We start from the raw sequence: 19,318 nt of genomic DNA, 5'->3' as shown, positions 1-19,318 counted from the left end.
TTCATAAGGTGTTAACTCCTTCAATCCAATGACGGACTTTGCGGCTTATTCTTGTTACTACAGGGCGACTTTAAGATATGAAGACCTCTAATAGTGAAGAGGTAGCGGTGGTGGGGGCAACTTGTAGCACTAGTAATAGCAGTAGCAGTAGTAGTAGTAATAGTAGTAGTAGCAGCAGCAGCAGTAATAGTAGAAGTAATAGTAGTGAAGAAGTAGCCGTTGTGGTAATGGTGGTGGTAGTAGTAGTAGCGGTATTTGAGAAGTGTGGTGTTGGGTGGAGGAGCGAAGTTGTTGAGGCATTCTGTGTAGTGTGTGTGTGTGTGTGTGCGTGTGTGTGTGTGTGTGTGCGTGTAGCATAAATTTACTTGGTGGGATGAACCCTGTGCTTAGACAATTAATCGTGCTCCTTTAATGTCCATTTTCTCCTGGAATGGGAATACTTGTTTCTTGGATGCAGGTGGTCAATATTTCTGGGGTTTATATACATCCTGATAATATCCTCAAAGACTTATTGTGTTATTTTGAAACTTTGACATGTTTGTGGCGTGTACAGTCCAGAGTTGTGTCTGTGGGTGGTTGCTAGGCATCTGGTTTACGAGATGCCAGTGCACTGATGATTCTTGTGTTGGGAGTCGTTTTTATTTTTTTATTTTTTTATTTTTTTTTATTTTTTTTTTTTTAGATAACGTCATTCTTTTCTGTGTTTTCCTTTTGATGTCGACGAAATTTGCATCAGTACATTTTAAGGGGATATTAGGGTGAAACAGGAAGGGTTAACTCCGAGGATGAGTTGCTCCAAAAGTTTCTGTATGGGTTATATGTGTTCATCAGCTTACATACGAGCCACAGACAGTATAACATGCAGGATAATGGTAAGGCTGCTTAAAACCATTCAACGTTTATTGGACATAATAGAGACGATCGCATCAGCAGTGGACCTGTCCTGGCCTGGCCCGGTGTTGGTCTGGCCTGAGTCAGAGGTAGAGGCCAGGGGCGCGGGGCTCCCCCATTCCAGGTGCGGCTGGGGAGGCCACGCTAGGTCATCTGCCGCAGGCGGTGTTGTGCCTGACTTTTGCGGCTCGGCATCGGAGGGTGGTGAGTATAAAAATGATGCGGTGAGGAACTGGGCACTGGTGGGTGTGTGGGGCAGGCGCTAAGGCCAGCCCAGGTTGCGCATGCGCGGGATTGTCCACCCACAGCGCCGGGCCTCGCGCGTGGGCAGCGTAGGGTGCCTTAGGACCGTATTACAGGTGCCATAGGAGGCTTCGTAGCGAATCTGCCTTAGCGATTTATTTTGCATCCTACACATTTACATTCTCTTGCATGTTATTTACATCGCTTTAATATCCGCATAGATGACATTAATAATATACAAGAGGATATTGAGGTGTAATGTACAGAATAAATCGCCAAGGAAGGGGTGTTATGAAATCCCCCAAGGCACCTAGAATGCGAGCCTGGGACGCTCCTTTACTGCACCACCTTGAGGGGTCCGAAGAGGTAGACGGCGTTGCAGGTCTCATCGGGGTTGGAGATGAACTGGGCATACAGCTCCTGGTAGCGGGACAGGCTGATGCCACCAGCTTTCTTGTCCTCCTCCTGCAACATGAAGAAGAAGAATGCTTAGATCTAAGCAGCCGGTGATAGATGTGTGCTCAATATTATCTTCTCTAAGAATACTAGAACACTAGATTCTTGTCCTCTTTCTGCACAACAAAAGAAGAATGCTTAGTGCTACACTAGTTCTTTATGGCAGCTCTTTTAAGGTTTCTCACCACTATTGCCCAAACGTCCCATTTCAGCGCTATAATACCCTGTGCTGAAATGCTAAGTTAATAGTTCTGAAAGGACAGTGCTGGTAACCGTTCCCTGGACACTGGATTTCGGAACAGAGCACCCAGAACTTTAAGTATATAGATAGATAGATACAGATAGATAGATGTGTGTGTGTGTGTGTGTGTGTGTGTGTGTGTGTGTGTGTGTGTGTGTGTGTTTCTCCTATTTTTATTACATGTTTCCCAAGGGCTATGAAAAAGTATGCTGGTGACTCACAGTGCACAGCTTGTTGTAGGCATCGTCGATCTCCTTCACGTCAGCAAAGGCAGTCCTGGAGATGCAGTCCAGCCTGTACTCGTCAACACCGACCAGGCCATCACCTAGGGGGCGGCACGAAGGTCAGCGGGGGTCAGCTAGGGTCACAGGGGGGAGTAGGATCTAGTGTGGGTGGGTGGATGGAGGGGGAGGAGGCCAGGTTCCGAAATACACAATTAGGGGTTCAAAATTTCGCCAACCTGGGTTGTGAATCACGCCAATCGGGGTTGTGAATCACGCTAATTGGGGTTCTGAATCACGCTAACGGGGGGTTCTATATCTCCTTAATCAGGGTTCTACTTACATCTGGTGGGTGTTTAAGTGACTGAGGAAAGGAGGTTAAGTTTATACAAGTTTATGTTACAAGATAATCTAATAGTATTATTTACTTAACCTTGTGTTGTGTTTGATATTAATGTTAATTTTCACTCCAAATTGTAAACCACAACATTTAACCACGTGATCTAAAAGCAACAGAGAATCCTGTGTTCAAGCTCTAAGAAAAACAATGACTAGTGCTATATATATATATATGACTATTTATGTTATATTAAGGTATATTTATAGTCCAATGGTCTGATACTATAACTTTTAATATCTATGGTCTCATATGCTATATTTACATCTGTATCTGCATTACATCTAAGTATAGTCATAATCTACGGTCTGATGTGCTATTTAAATTCAATGCTTGGGATGTTTTATAGAGAAGGGAGAGGATAAGTCACTAGTTACAGGTAGATGCAGAGATGGGGCAAAAAGAAGGCAAACTGGACAGACACAGAGCAGATTGGAGACCATGTGGTATTGATATTCTACCTCTGACTTAACACTGTGACATTGGGTAACGTCCTTCATTATTCTAGTTTTGTTTATTCTTGCTGCTACCAGATGATTTTATTCAGCCAAGGATGTGACTCATACTGAAGGGGTTTATTAAGGCGATATCTAACCCCTCTAGCTCAGAGTTTCCCAAGCTGAGTAACCCCGGCATGAAATTGCAAGAAAAAATACAAAAAGATGTCCCCAGGCTGAACACTGAATATCACATGGTTCCTGTCAGATGGCGATCAGATTTTTTTTTTTCCATGTTACTTTTTCGTTTTTTTTTTTTTTTTTTTTTTTTTTTTTTTTTTTTCCATGTCTGAAAAAATACATATCAAGAGTCATTTAGCCACTTATAGTTGGTTTAGAATACCAAAAATTTAAAGGCCTGAAAGCTCTATGACCGTCAGTCGGTCGCACACAGTCACAAACACAAGCAATGACGGTGAGCCTCGCAAACAGGCCCACACGTCACTTTAAAGCCATAAACTATAAAGGTATACAATGCAGCACCGTGACAGGCAGCGTGACGTCAGGGCGTGAATCTACAAGTATCAGGGCAAATAATAATAATAATAATAATAATAATAATAGTTCCATTTACACTTAAACGAACTTGAATCAAACATTGTACTATGCGAAGAAAGTAAGACTGAAACAGACAATAACTGCAAAGACGTGGACTCAGGCCCTGACTCATTATTAGTTAAGCTTTAAGCGGAAACTGAACTAAAAATATACAAAGGGTTAGGAAGCGGGAGAAATGTACAATTAGGCTGAATGTAGTAAAATGCAAAAGAGGTCTACTGAGAGGAATCTGTTTCAAGAGTTGGTCTGTAGCCCCACTGAAGGACGAAAAAAAAAAAAAAAGCTGAAAGTGAACTAGAGCTCGCAAAAGCCAGACATACATGTGCTTATGCGAGCTATTTGTGAGAAAGCTAAAATAAATAAAGCTAGAAAAAAGGATGTACCTGAGTCTTATTCTCGAGAAGACAATATGCATCTCTTAAAAGTCGGTGGAAGCTTCTTGCAGATCGGTAAAAGAATAAAAAATACCGTGAATCGCTCGAAAAATTTCAGAGACAAAGAGCTTGGAAGTGTTTAACGAGTGTGTGCTACGTTTTATCAGAGGGAAAGATCACCAAGAGGGACAGAGGTATAAAAGGGAGATATAAAAGACGAATAAATTAGAGGGACAGAGAAATAAAGAAACTAGATCATTACAAGGGAGGTGGAAGGGCGACTCTAACTACTGTACAAGGACTCATTTCAATTTATTCACTGATGACCAAGGGTGATGATTGTGTCGGTGTGAGAATATGCTCAGTGGTGAAGGTGGAGAATCAACTTATATCAACCTCTTCACTCCAATGTTCTATCTTGCAGTCTCGCTATCTCCAGACGATTTTATTCAGAAAAGGAAAGACATTCAACAGGATAGCATTCGTCACCACATTTACTGATAGAGGTCCTTGCTAAGCTCAATAAAATCGTCTGGTGGTAGCCTGAATAGAATATACGTCACGGAATGAAGGGGTTAACGATCTGGATGGGATGCGTGTTAGGGAAAATTTTATACCCTGCCTCTCCTATTGTGTCTTTGGTTGACTGTTTTAATGGTATAGATACACAGGTGATGATGGCCATTGGTCTAAGATGCAACAGGTACAGAGAAGATGACGGTCGGTGGGCATGTCTGTGTTGAGAGTAGGAAGAGTGAAGTGGAAGCGTGCCAATTGTTTTCCAATCACGTAATTCATGCGCCAATCAAGATGAAGAGTTCTTTCTCGTGCCAATCAGGAATATGCATTGCCAATCGTTTTCTAGTCACGATAATCATGCGCCATTTTATAAAAAGACTTTTTTTCATACTTGTACCAATCACGATGTGATACTTAGGGAAATCTACTTTTTTTTTTTTTCTAAAACGATCAAAACCGAATCTTTGCGCTAAAAAAAAAAAAACTACAAAGACATTTTAGCAACAGTCCAAAGTCTTCCACTGAATTTTTTTTTTTTTTTTTTTTTTTTTTTTTTTTTGGCCGAATTTTCGCGGTTACTGCAGAAAGCTTCAGGACACAAAACACTTCATAATCTAAAGGAGGTAAAACGGAAACGACTAAGGGGGACACAGGTTCTACAATGAAGTGGTCAAGGCAATGCAACGGCCTCTACAGTACACAGGTAGGGTTCCAACAGCTAAAAACCGGGATGCTACAAATAAAAACTGGGACTCGACAGATCCAGGCTTGTGGTGCCAATTTTCGCACATTAGCAACTGGTGATTACCGGTGCTAATTTATTTTACTGTGACTCTGAATTATAAGCGATGGATAAGCTAACAGGGGAGGTATTGCAGCCGAGGCATCCAAAATCACAATGTATGGTGCTCTTCAGGCAGATACCGGGTACTGTTTGTTTTTTGAGCAATATTTAACATACCATTAACGTCAACTGTCTTAAATTGGTTAGCAATGAACGTCCTGAAAGCCGTGGGGAAGGTGGCAATGGTCTTGCCCACACATACGTTCTTTACTGCTTGCTTGAACTCGTCAATTGACACCTCTCCATCCTGGAACCAATAAGGGCAGTCTATGAAATAAATGGACAGGTTTTTCATGGGTATGCCATGATCGCGACTGCCTATCTAGTGAGGATCTAAGTGAAAAGCTGAAAGGGAGAAATGAGAAGAATGTGCTTACAATGGAAGCCTTGGAGATGTGTGATCTGAGAACCTTGAAGAGAAAAATACTGAATCGGACACATAATAAAAATAGTGACTAAGAAGAAAATATCTCTATAAATAAAAATACATAGAGATGGCTTTAAAAAAAAAATACTGCTCTCGCACATACCGTTGACATCAACTGTTTTGAACTGGTTAACAATGAACATCCTAAAGGCATTGGGGAATTCTTCAAAAGTCTTGCCAACACAGGCATCCTTAACTGCCTGCTTGAATTCCTCTCCGGAAACTTCCCCGTCCTGGAAGTAGGCGTGAGGTGAGGATGGGAACTATGAGGCTCTGAGTACTGTTGAGAAAGTGTCGATGGTGTTGATGGTTTGGATGGTGTGGTGGGGGCTGTTGGTGCGTGAGCTAAAGCCTTCCTGGCGAGTGACATGTGCACTGACACCTCTGCAAAGAAGAAGGCAGGGACGTACCATTCACATCAATAGTCTTAAACTGGTTGGCAATGAAAGTTTTGAAGGCTGAAGGGAAGGCCTCGTAGTTCTTGCCGCTGCAGTGCATCTTAACGGCCTGCTTGAACTCCTCGTCGGAGACCTCACCGTCCTGCAAACGCCAAATTTACTGTTCATTTGGCAGAAGAAAAACCCAAAGACATACTTCCTCCCGCGCCGCGAAATGCAAATGGAGTTACGGTGAAGGTGTTAGCTGCAAGAGGATGAGGGGGGATGCACATCCTTGGCACGCCGAGTAGCGCGCCAAGTAACGTACCGTTCACATCAATGCTCTTGAACTGGTTAGCAATGAAACTCTTGAAGGCAGCAGGGAAGGCACCGAAAGTCTTGCCACTGCAGTGCTTCTGCACAGCCTGCTTGAACTCCTCAACAGTGACCTCACCGTCCTGAAAACGCCAACACAAATCTACTAAAGAAGCTGCAAACTAAATAAACAGGACCCTGGGACAGAGTGCTTGAAGCGCCTGAAGAATCAAGTTTGATGACCCAGTTTCAACATGATCTGTGATGGATAATAAGACACTGGAGGCAGAGTGAGGATGGGGTTGATCGCTGACTCTGCAAACAGACAGTTCAAAGGCGGGAACAAGATACCTCATTACACTTTTGAGGAGCTACAGAAAAAGGAAAATGTTTCAAGTACGCAAAGATTTGGATATCGCTGTTGGATAATGAATCTTCTGTCCCTTTTCCATGAGCAGAATCAGCCTGAAGGTGCTACAGGAGTCTTCGCCCCAGCATGTGTGCTAAACATTGCTAACAGAACACAGTAGTAAAATACACAGAAATATGACAATACCACTGAAAATTTTAAAGCATAATATACATTGCAATGACAGTGTGTGTGACAATGATACATTAAAGAAAAAATATTAAAATCAACAAAATACCAATGACCTGCAGGGATTAAGACTATGACATTTGCTATTAGGGCACAAACCAAACACTGATTCCATCTAAACATACTAATTGTGGCAAAGGCTCTGCTGACGAAACAGAAGCGGTACACTTATTGCTGCAACAATTATGAAACAGCATTTAAGTAGTCAGCAGCAGCAACAACAGCAGCAGTGCAGAACCACGCAGCAATGGCCGTCACTAGTTAGTCTCTTCGCTAACGGTGCCATCACTCCCCACCTACCGTTAACATCAATCGCCCTGAACAGTCTGGTAATGAAAGCCTTGAAACATGCTGGGAAACCATCGTAGGTCTTGCCCACACATAGGTTCTTCACAGCGATTTTGAATTCCTCCGCTGTAACCTGTCCGTCCTGCGAAAATCAGGCGCTAAAGTACAAGAGTTCCCCTGGTGGTGTCTCCCTGCACTACACTACCTAGTTTTCCTGTTGATGTCTCCCTGCACTACACTACAAAGTTTCCCTGGTGGCGTTTCCCTGTTCTATGAGGCACCCTTCCTGTTTCCTGCCACTCACTGCCCCCCTATTCTCTCCTATCTCCATGTTCTCTTTCCCTCCCTCTTAGTCATTCCTTTGCTCCATGTTGCTCTCATACACCTACCTAGTGCACTAAAACCATTTCACTTACTGTTCGTATTTACCGTGCTGTGGGAGTATTCACATTGTTTAATATTCTGGAAATGACATAAGGTTGGATATTTAAGTTAAAATGCATTTACATGGATGATGAGGATGAGGTGAAATACTGACCGTGATAACACATATACCTGACCCCTTCACTGCAATGACGACTCCTGTGTACTCTTATACCACCAAAGGATACTCTAATACCACCAAAGGTTTTTCAGCTTACATGATATTTCAAGAACTGCAGACTTTAGATATATCCCCCATTAGCCCAGCCACTACTCTGAGTCTCATTCAAGCTGAATATATTTACCTGATGTTTGCAAGAAAAACACCCAAAGGACGTCATCATACTGAAGTGGCTAAGCACAACTCTGAAAGGTGCCTATCTGGAATCAACTTGAATGAGAAATAACCCAAAATACAAAGGACACTTCAAAGTCTGCTATACTTCACTAGATCATGTGTAGGATGATTTATAACTCACCTCAAACACTACGGTGACGTCTTTGCTGGTACGTTCTTGTCTATCATCAGCCTGGTGTTTGATAATTAGGGTGTTCAGTATTATTCTCAGCCTGACACTTTCACTATCACCCTCAGACCTGATCATAACCAACTACACATGTCTTCACCGCTACCCACAAACCTTTTCGTTGCTAACCACACATTGCTTCACTGCTACTCTTAAACCCCTTTCACTGCTGACCTAAAACCCTTTCACTGATTACTAGGACATGTTCATTGCTAACCTCAAACCCTTTTCCCTGCTAATCTCAGGCCCCACCTAGCCTCCCGTTCCTAAGATATTCCTATTATTTACCTGCTGTTCTTTTAATGGATTTCATTTCTAACTCTCAAGTTTTTTCACTTTTAATCCAACTCTCTTTCATTACTACCCTCCACCCCCCCCCCTCTCCATGTAGTCCCACCTATATCTTGTTTAAGTCAGCTAACTCGCCCCACCCTCCCCTTTTATATTTCCCCCTCCCCTTTCCCCTCTCCACTGCCTTCCCTTCTCTTTCCCCCCTACCCCCCCTCCCCTCAGAATCCCGGATTTACATCTTGTTGAAGTCAGCCAGCTCACCAATGTCCCCCTTCCCCTATTGACCTCCCCTTTTATATTCTCCTCCTCCTTCCCCACCGACCCTTTCCCTCCTCCCTCCCCTCAGAATTCCCCTCTATACCTTGTTGAAGTCAGCCAGCTCTGCAATCTCGTTCCAGAGGTTGGACATGACCTTCTGGTTGTTGGCGTAGGCGTCGGCGGAGAACTCGCCACGGCCTTCGATCAGGGTGTTCCTCAGGGCCAGGCACTCGAAGTCATTCTTGTCCAGATAGCCGTTGTTGTCGATGTCTGGGGAGAAAGAAAGACAGTGTGCGGTTAGTGGAGTTGGTGGAGTTTTTTTTTTTTTTTTAATCATTATTTTTACTATCACTTTCATCAAGATTATTGCTGTCACCGTCATCATTATTTTTACTCCTGTTATCATCATCATTATCATCATCATTACTGTTAGCATACGCATCATTATTATTACTACAGTCATCATCATCATCGTCATCTTAATCCTATGTACGGAGGGTAGGGTACAGGAACACAGACAAGAAACAGAACAAAAGTAGGAAGATGAATAGCGGTGTGTCCAGTGAAACAACACGGGAGTGGGAGAACTATGAAAAGTGTACCAAATGGAAAAAAACATAATTAAGAGTATCAACCGTAATATCAAACAAGAGAAATACGGAAAATAAAATAACTTAGAATGACTGACTCTAACTTGGTGCCTGTGTTAAGTAAAATTATAAGAGAATTAGGAGATAGATATAATTGTCTCACGAGTGGCATGTGTATCGGGGTAAACAGTGAGGGTAAAGAGTGTCATAATATGGTGTGTGTGTGTGTGTGTGTGTGTGTGTGTGTGTGTGTGTGTGTGTGTGTGTGTGTGTGTGTGTGTGTGTGTTTCTTTAGACACACACACACACACACAGGGAAGAGCGTGACAATCAGCCCAAATATCCACGCCAAACACTGTAAGGTTTCAATCAGCCTCCCCCTTCCCCCTTTCCTTGCTCTCTTTCCCTCCCCTACTCACACCTCCTTCGCCCTCTTCTCCTTCCCCTCCTCTGTTCATCTCTCTCTCTCTCTCTCTCTCTCTCTCTCTCTCTCTCTCTCTCTCTCCTACTATATTGTACTTTGTAACAGTTTAATTTGATTCTCAGGAGGGAAAGAAAATCCATAATCCCAGTGAAATTCGAGCAAATATTTGCTTTCCATCTCCAGAGCCACTTCAGAGAATCAGAAAATGAAGATAATAATAATAAAACTAATAATAATAATAACAATAATAATAATAATAATAGTAATAATAATAATAAGGGAAATTACGAAAACGAAGAAAATAAAGAAATGAAAAGCCACGATTCTTCCGCTGTACTAAAAGCCGCCTGGGACAAGGGAAGGAGGGGACAAAAAAACATACTAGGCCGCTGTGCGTTTTTCTGCTCAATAGGGAAAGAGGTCTATATTTACCTGCCCAACAAAAGAATCTATTTTTGTTACGCTACGGCTGTGGTGAACAACGGGGAGAACATTTATTTCTGGAGAACACAGCACTGACGCAGGACAACAGGAGAACTATTTGTGCTACGTTATGGTCGTAGTGAACACTGGGGCGGACACGTATTTTTGGAGAACACAGAACACGCGTGGAGTCACCACCTGAAGTCCTACCGCCTCTCCCCTTTCACTGGACTTTGAAAAATTTGCGAAGTAAGTCCACCGGTGCCGACACAGACGACTCGATTTAGCTATGTCCTTTATACAGACTTCACAAGTTACACCAACCTGACTTGCGAAGCTCATGGGGAAAGAAGCAAGTGAGGCGAAAGGGACTTTGGTGTTGGATGTACAGTAGAGATTTGATAATTATCTTCTTCCTACTCCTGGCAACAGCGCTATTAAACCTGGCAGTGAAAACAGCGCCCCTTTGAGATACCCTTGGCTCTCTTAACATCACAGGGTGCAGTAAATAATGTTCTTGTGAAGTCTCTCGTCGTCTAGAGAACAATTATCATGATTTCCGTTCTACCTACGCTCTTATGTCTGTTCTACCTCGGCTGTACTTTATTTTCTACCTCAGCTGTAACTCAGGAATATTAGCCATCAGAGGAAGGTGTGAGGCAGAAGAGATGAAACAATGAGCAAACTTCTGATCCTGCCTGTACTTGAATCATTATATTTACACATAACTTTAGCCACGTTTTTTTTTACACGACTGTTGTTCAAGACTCGACCTCGCTTTCATCTTGGTCAATTTTTTTCTCCCTTTTTTTCTTCCAACTATTTCTATTTTTTCTTTCTTTTTTGTTTTCTGGGCCCGGCACTTGAGGCCCCCAGCTGGCTGCCCAGTATGCGCTGAAAATAAATAAACACCAGGAGAGGTATTCACAAAGGGGCTTAAGTCCATCAGGCTCCTATGACCCACACTCAGCTGAGTATATTACTGGAGTTGCCCTGACCGTGAGAGGGCTAATGGGGATCGTATTAACACTCTCAGGCTCCTATGACTCACTCTCAGTTGGATAAAATGGTATGAAAAAATCTGGGACAGAATACCTGAGATGTCTCCAACGAAAGAAGGTCAATAAATAAATTCCTGAGATAAGCTAGACTTCACTGAGAATCACTTGGTTTCATCTCTCTCTCTCTCTCTCTCTCTCTCTCTCTCTCTCTCTCTCTCTCTGTTTTAGCTGTGAAGTGTAAGATAGCTGTGTGTGTGAGGCTAATAATATAAACAGCCAGTCTTACACACAGCTCGGGCTCGGGAAATTTTGTGAATGCGGCGTCTGTTTTTTGGTCGCGTGCAACTAACTATAGAGAGAAACAGCTTTACCAAAGGGGGCGGTGTGAAATGAAAGTCGAGTGGGAAGATTAGTTATATGAGCATCTCCGTGTAAACAGAGAGAGAGAGAGAGAGAGAAAGTACTTAAGTAGGCTACAACTGAACACAAACAAGGATCCTGGAGAAGTGCAGTTTAGAACACATACCGGTACATACAATCATATATATATATATATATATATATATATATATATATATATATATATATATATATATATATATATATATAATCATCAGCCGTTTGAGTATCCACTGCAGGACCGGCCTATGGATACAGCCAATGTATCTCTACCAAGTGGCTTAGGCTGTCTGGTAGAAATTGTATTTAGGGTGAGAAGTGCTTGTAAGTGTAATTGTAGTGGCATTGGATGTGTGTGTAGTCTGTGAACCAAGTGTAATCGGCCCGAGTAAGCCGACTGGGGGAAGCATACTTTACAGTAAGCGACACTGGTTCAACCACAGAACCCCTTATGTCCGCCAATGCAGTACGTGGCCGGGTGAACACTCCCAAAGTTTATTACCCTGGCGGGGCGCGAACCCTGGCCCACCTGTGTACGAAACGCACACTGTACCACTGTACCACAGAGGCACCATAATATATATATATATATATATATATATATATATATATATATATATATATATATATATATATATATATAAATGAGAAGTATTATAACAAGTGAAAACAAAAACATGATCCCGCAAAGTACACAAGAGGGGCGAGTAGAGGGAGACAGGAAGGTGAATGACATGGACACCTACCCAGTATTTCTTAATGGATGCTGAGTAAAATCGTCAGGTACGTGGAAAAATAAAGCAAGAAATAAAGATGTACAGTAATCTTATCGAAGGGCCCAGCAAAACAAACAGGCTGGGCGAGTCAAGGAAGAAGGAAGGAAGGAGAAAAGGAAGGAAGGGCCGAGTAAGAATTAACCAGACAACTCTTGCAGTGTTTGGAAAGGCCTTGTGGAGATCCCAAGCTAAGTATAATCGTCTGGTGGTAGTAAAAATGAAAAAAATAAAGGGCGTCATGGTACAATAGAGTACGAGTAGAAAGGATGGATGAGACACGCAAAGAGGAAAAATACGAGTAGCAATGGACTGGGCACCTCTGCAGTATCTGGCTACGGGGGGTTCAGTAAGATAAATAGAATAAAATAAAAGACAGCAGGCAGGTGGGAGTAGAAGCCGAGAGCTGGGGTAGTAGGAGAGAGTCGGAGGGAGAGAGGGGGGTGTAGGAGAGAGAGGGAGGGGGGAGAGTAACAACAGCACCTCTGCAGTATTTGGCTACGGAAACATTAGACCCGTACACAAATATAAAACTCCCTCGCAGCACTCCTTCCCCCCTCCTAAATTCCTCCTATTCCCCCCTTCCCTCATCCCTTAGCATGTTAAACCCCAACCCCCTCCCCTAACTCTCTCCACCCCCTCCCCGCCCTCGTCTACAAATATACACCCCCCCCCCCCTGGTGGCCGGTCGCTAAGTAGCATGTTTTGTGGGAGATGTGTTCTCTAGTGCTGTTTATATTTTTATCTTGTGGAGGCCTGAGAGGGGGACAGGAAGGTATGTGGGGGTGGAGAGAGGGAAAGGAAGAAGAGGAAGATATGGGGAAGAGGTGAGTGGGAGAGGAAGAAGAGGGAAGTGGATGAGGGAAGTAAAATGAGATGGGGAAGGGAGAGGGAAGTGTATGAGGAGGTGGAATGAAATGGAGAAGGAAGGGAGAAGAGGAGAGTGGATCAGGGAAGCAGATTAAGACAAGGAAGAAAGGGGAAAGAAAGATGTGAATGAGGGAGGTGGAGGGAGATGGAGAAAGGAGGAAGGAAGAGGGAAGTGGAAGGGGGAAGAGGTATGAGATGCAAAGGGAAGAGCGATGAGGGGAGTGGATGGGAAGAGAGGGGGGAAAGGAAGATGAGAGAAGGAAGGGAGAAAGGAAGACGTTCAGGAAAGAGAGGGAGAGATGTGGGAAAGAGAAAGGGAAGGATGTGGAAGTGTGAACTACAGGGAAAAAGTGAGTTCACAAAGATGGGGAATGGAAGAAAAAAAAAATGGTAGCAAGGGGCGATAGTGTGTGGGAGGAAGAAAGGGAAGGGACGGGTCTACAAAAAGGGGGTGGTGGGGCAAAACAGAGAAGGGGGGATGGGGAAAAAAAGAGGGGGTGATATGAGAAAGAGAAGGGGCTTAGAAGACAGGGAGGTGAGTTCAAAGAGAAGAGGAGGGGGACTGGGAAAAAAGAGAGAAGACAGAGGAAAAAGAGAGAAGGTGGAGAGAAAACAGGGACATGATAAGGAAAAGAAGAACGACTAAGAAGGGAGGAGATGAGTCTAAAGAAAGGGGAAAATGGTGAGGGAAAAGGGCGGGACAGATTGGTGGGGAAAAAGAAAGGAGAGAGCTAATAAGAAATGTACAAGAGGGGAACGGGAAGAGGATGAACTTAAAGAGAAAGGGTGGTATGGGTAAAAAAAAAAAAAAAAAAAAAAAAAAAGGATGGAGCCGGTAAATGGGGCAACAGATGAGAGGTGAATCCACAGGTGCGAGAGGCAACCCGAGACGTGCGTGGCTATGTGTGGAGGCGGAATCTGAGAGGAGTCTGGGGAGTGGCACGGGTGATCATTAGGCTGGGAGCTGCTGATGTTTACCGTGGGCTCACATACCTATACCGTCTCACCCAGGGGACGTGATTCTTGCTACCTCCAGACGATTTTATTCAGGTGTGGAAAGACTATGACCTGGGAGGGTTTACATGTTGCCTTACTTATCTCTCTCTCTCTCTCTCTCTCTCTCTCTCTCTCTCTCTCTCTCTCTCTCTCTCTTTAAATTCCTCTCATTAGGAATGGGTCCTCTCGACTCAATAAATTCGTCTACATCTCAAAAAAACAAGTATATATTCACGATTTTAAATAATATGGAAATGGAAGCAGCAGATACGGGAGGCAAGGTGTGTGTGTGTGTGTGTGTGTGTGTGTGTGTGTGTGTGTGTGTGTGTGTGTGTGTGTGTGTGTGTGTGTGTGTGTGTGTGTGTGTGTGTGTGTGTGTGTGTGTGTGTGTGTGTGTGTGTGTGTGTGTGTGTGTGTGTGTGTGTGTGTGTGTGTGTGTGTGTGTGTGTGTGTGTGTGTGTGTGTGTGTGTGTGTGTGTGTGTGTGTGTGTGTGTGTGTGTGTGTGTGTGTGTGTGTGTGTGTGTGTGTGTGTGTGTGTGTGTGTGTGTGTGTGTGTACCTACGTAGCCCTCACACCCCGCGCTTCCCTCCCCCACTGACACACGTAAACACACGCACCGCCATTTGTTGCAGAGTGACAGACACAGAAGGGGTGAAAGGGGAGATGAAAGGGCAGGTAAAAAGGGAGACAAGAGAGGTGCACAGGGAGATAACAGAGGTGGAAAGGGAGACAAGAGAGGTGCACAGGGAGATAACAGATGTGGAAAGGGAGACAAGAGAGGTGCACAGGGAGATGAGAGAGGTGCACAGGGAGATAAGAGAGGTGGAAAGGATGATAAAGAGGTAATGGGTGAGATAAAAGGGCAGATGAAAAGTGAGATACAAGGCGAGGAAGTGGCAAGAAAAGCAAAATGAAAGTATGAGAGAGAGAGAGAGAGAGAGAGAGAGAGATACAGCTTCCACCTTCGACCAAAAGTTTCATCGGCTTTGAAAGAACTAATCTCTAGGCAGGAAGGGAGAAGCAGACATTAAAAGAGCCCTGTATTCCTCCTATCGGCTTTTTTCACTCCGACTTTCCCTCCCTACAGAATGAAGGTCCCTAGAAAGTCACTGGAAAAGATCAAAGGCTGAAAGAAGAGGGAAAGGGGGAGGCAGGAAGCAAAATAAGAATGCAAAGGAGAAAGTCTTGAAGAAGAGACAGCATCGTAAAAAATATATGAGACTATAAAGATGCAGCGGCAAAGAAGATGGTATGAAAACATTGGAAAAAGCAGCAGGTTAGAAAAAAAAAAATGGGGGTGGGGAAGAGTTCGGAGTCGGGTCAGCACCGAAAATATGGCCTATCTGGCTGTAAAAAGGCAACGGTAAAGACGATGGTAAGAAAAACAGAAAAAAGCTGTAGGTTTGAAGGCGAGGAAGAAAGTGATCACGGAAGTAAAAACCTAAATCACAAGGAGGAAGTCTAGAGCGATAGATTAAAGCGTAAAAAGACTAAGGGACCGAAAGCGGCAAAAAGGGAAAGAAGAATGAGTGATAAACAGCCAGAAAAAGACTGCAGGGTGGAGAAAAATGAAAATCGAAAAGAAAACTATGTAAAAAAAAAAAAAAAAAACGTTAGTCTAGAGGGATAAATAAAACAGACAAAAGTCCTATGGCGCCAAGAACTGTAAAAAAAGGCAAAGGAGAACGAGAAAAATCGTAAAAAACGAAAAGACCACAAGGAAAAAAAAGTAACGGGGAGGGAGGGTTCTAGGTAAATAAATGAACGAAAAAAAAAAAAAAAAAAGGTAACGAAGAATGAAAGAAAATAATAAAAAAAGCAACGAAAAATGAAAAAACAAAAAAAAAACAAAAACAAAAGAAGATAATCGTAAAAAAAAAAAGAAATGAAGAGCGAAAAAATACCTGTGAGAGATAATGAAGAGGAAAATACCCGGTACCTAAAAAGCAGAGAAGGAGGGAAAACCAACTGAAAAAAGGTAACGAAGAACGACAAAAAATACCAGTGGAAAAAAAAGGCGGGGAAGGGGGACGGAGGCGTACGATGGGGTCAAGAAGGTAAGGCGATGAGGAAGGAAGCCGGGAAGGGAGTTTTGTACAGAGAAGTTTGTGTTGTCTCGATAATGGACACGAAGAGGCTGGGAACTGGCGGAGTAAGTGTGCGGGGAGAAGTTGAGAGGAGGCATGATAAGACAGGGAACACTGGGGAAATTATTGATGTGAGAAATTACTGATGTGATTATATACTGGTATGTGATTTTTATAATACATGGAGATGAAATTCTGGAGAAGCCCGGCAAAATTAACGATGGAGGGAAGGGTGACGAAAAATCTACTCGTTTCCTATCACTGAATTAATCTATCACAATAAATTCCCCAAGGCAGAGGATGGAGGATGAGAGACTGACGAGGAGAGTGTATGTGAGTGAGGTGGAGGGGGGAAGAGGGAGGGGGAAGCCGAGGATGAGATGGAGGGATGGGGTGGAGAGGTATATGAGAGAGGGGGGTGTGAGTTGGGAGCAGAGCAGTGAAGTGGCGGGGGGACGGCGACGTGGAGGCGATTTGTTTGTGGCTACCCCAAACGGGATTGAGGCGTCTGGAAATAGATAGATAGATAGATTTCTGTGATACTGGGAGACGAAATGCTGGAGGAGGAAAGCGAGATTAAGGAAGGAGGGAAGGGAGTCCAGCAGGTCGGAGAAATATCTGCTCGTTGCCTACCAATGAACTTCACCTCAAGGCGTCCCAGGTGGAGTCTCGGCCGTCCTGAGCAAGACCCTGCCAACCCACCTCTCCCCATAAAGACCATTTCACTCTTACGATGGCTTAGGAATGTCGACCTTCTTGGACATAAGCCTGGACGTCCCTAATAGTGGATCGCGAGACACTAGGACGGTATACACAACTTTCCTTGAACATGAAGATTTCTAAAAGATTTCCAGACCATACTTTCACTCATATCTACCAAACGCTTCCCGACGTAGATTAAACAACATAGCGAAAAATGCACCAATGACTTTTGACAATGATAATAACTAATAATTACGGCTCTGTAGACCTGCTATTCGAAAATTTACTTAAGATGCTCCACGAATCCTAACTCCTCCAGTGAAAGATTGTCCGTGGGAGGCGCTCAGGGGGCCGGTGGAGCGATGGCTGTCTTTCCGGCCAGGCAAACACTTACACATGATTTCTAAAGGCGAGGCGAAGCTCCGAAGCAACAAGACGAAACTCTGAGGCAAAGCGCTTACCCTGAAATGTACGCCTGAGGGAGCCCGGACAAGAGACGGCGGACGACAATGAGGGTCATGAGGAAGTTACGCTTCTTTGAGCAACTGTGATGCTACTTGGTGTTACCGTGGTGTGACTTGTTCCTCTGAGTTACTTTTTGTATAGTGTTACTGCAGTGTGACATGTTCCTGTGAGTTACTTTATGCTTTGTCTTACTGTGGTGCTACTTATATCCCTGTTACTGTGATGCCATTTAAATCTGGGTTAGTGTGACGCGACGACTGTTACTGTGCCGCGACCTAATTCTGAGCTACAGTGACATGACTTAAACTTGGCTTACTGTGACGGGACTTATCTGGGCTACTGTGACGCAACTAAAATTTACGTTACTGCGACGGAACTTAATCCTGGGCTACTGCGACGGTACTAAATTTTACGTTACTAGTCCTTTGACATGAGTGACAGTGACGCCCTGGAGGCAAGGTGAGGCAGGTAGACGAGGTAGAAACAAGCCAGGTAGAAAAATTGGGGGGCTATGCCGGAGGACAGGGAATATTGATCAGCCGACGAGAGACAACGCCGATTAAGGGGGATGAGACGGAGGTGAGAGACATCGCCGTGGTGAAGCGTTGTCGGCGTGGGAGAAGGGGGACAAATGAGATACAGATGAGAGAGCGCGGCGTGGCGTGGCGCTGACGACGTAGGAGAAGCAAGACAATTGAGATACAGGTGAAAGAGAGCGGCGTGGAAGGTGAGACAACGCCAAATAACCCTTTCAACATGATAATCTCTTTTCTGTTTACGCTTTGCAAGTTACACATGAAGATCCTTTGGTGCTTTACTGATGCAATGTGTGTTAAAATTAGACAAGGATAATTATTACAAAAAAACACGAAATCATTAACGTGTAATATGGGAAATAGGAAGTGGTGTAACGAATTTTCCTGTACTAAAGAAAGAATACAGCTCACGGGTTCTATCTTCATCGGAAAAATAACTTCTGTGACTAAAAGTTTGAATTATAGTTTACATAATGTTCCAATCAATACCCAAATGGAGGGGAAAATAAAAAATAGTAGGCAGGCACGGAGAGAAAAAAGACAGCTGATGGAAGGGGGGGGAGTTCTGTTTTTGGAGGAGTTTGGAAGAGATGGATGGAGAGAAAAAGGATAGCTGGAGGGGGGGGGGGCTGTCTTTGGAGGAGTTTGTACAGCTGTCAGACTTTCAGAAGACGGGGAGAAATACTGTAAGAGGGAGAGGAAGACAGCGATGGCCAAGTTACAACGACAAAAATAGGTATAATTAGGAGAACACGTTGCAGTGAAAAGAATTTAATAGGGAGCTAAGGTTAAGTGAAAAAAGTATAAGTAGAAAGAAAAGTTGCAGTAAAAAGAGTATAAGTAGAGAGCCAAGTTGCGGTGAAAAAAGTATAAGTAGAGAGCCAAATTGCAGTGAAATGAGTATAAGTAGACAGCCAAGTTGCAGCGAAAAGAGTATAAGTAGAAGCCAAAGTTGCAGTGAAAAGAGTATAAGTAGAAGCCAAAGTTGCGGTGAAAAGAGTATAAGTAGAAGCCAAAGTTGCAGCGAAAAGAGTATAAGTAGAAGCCAAAGTTGCGGTGAAAAGAGTATAAGTAGAAGCCAAAGTTGCAGCGAAAAGAGTATAAGTAGAAGCCAAAGTTGCAGCGAAAAGAGTATAAGTAGAAGCCAAAGTTGCGGTGAAAAGAGTATAAGTAGAGAACCAAGTTGCAGTGAAAAAAGTATAAGCAGAGGGCCAAGTTGCAGTAAGTATAAGTAGAGAGCCGAGATGCAGTGAAAAGGGTATAAACAGAGAGCCAAGTTGCAGTAAGTATAAGTAAAGAGCCAAGT

At 43.6% G+C, this 19,318-nt stretch overlaps 1 protein-coding gene across 4 annotated transcripts in view; it reads right to left on the bottom strand.

Moving 5' to 3' along the window:
• Positions 1-902: 902 nt before the first annotated feature.
• Scp1 (Sarcoplasmic calcium-binding protein 1) overlaps positions 903-19,318 on the bottom strand; it is a 29,392-nt gene continuing 10,976 nt past the window's right edge. For 3 of the 4 annotated variants that reach the window (XM_080277072.1, XM_080277070.1, XM_080277073.1), the window contains exons 3-6: positions 8,849-9,015; positions 7,259-7,388; positions 2,053-2,156; positions 903-1,599 (exon numbers count right to left, since the gene is read on the bottom strand). In XM_080277072.1, coding sequence (XP_080133198.1) covers positions 1,471-1,599; positions 2,053-2,156; positions 7,259-7,388; positions 8,849-9,015 — 530 coding nt within the window. In that variant the 3' untranslated portion in view covers positions 903-1,470. Of the gene's footprint in view, positions 1,600-2,052; positions 2,157-5,771; positions 5,902-7,258; positions 7,389-8,848; positions 9,016-19,318 lie in introns of all 4 variants that reach the window. The other variant, XM_080277071.1, reaches the window with a different exon arrangement.

This window comes from Coenobita brevimanus, chromosome 68 (genome assembly GCF_032717465.1).
Source record: "Coenobita brevimanus isolate Jiangsu-jjx chromosome 68, ASM3271746v2, whole genome shotgun sequence".
Lineage (NCBI taxonomy): Eukaryota > Metazoa > Arthropoda > Malacostraca > Decapoda > Coenobitidae > Coenobita > Coenobita brevimanus.
This window is presented reverse-complemented; position numbering and strand designations above follow the sequence as displayed.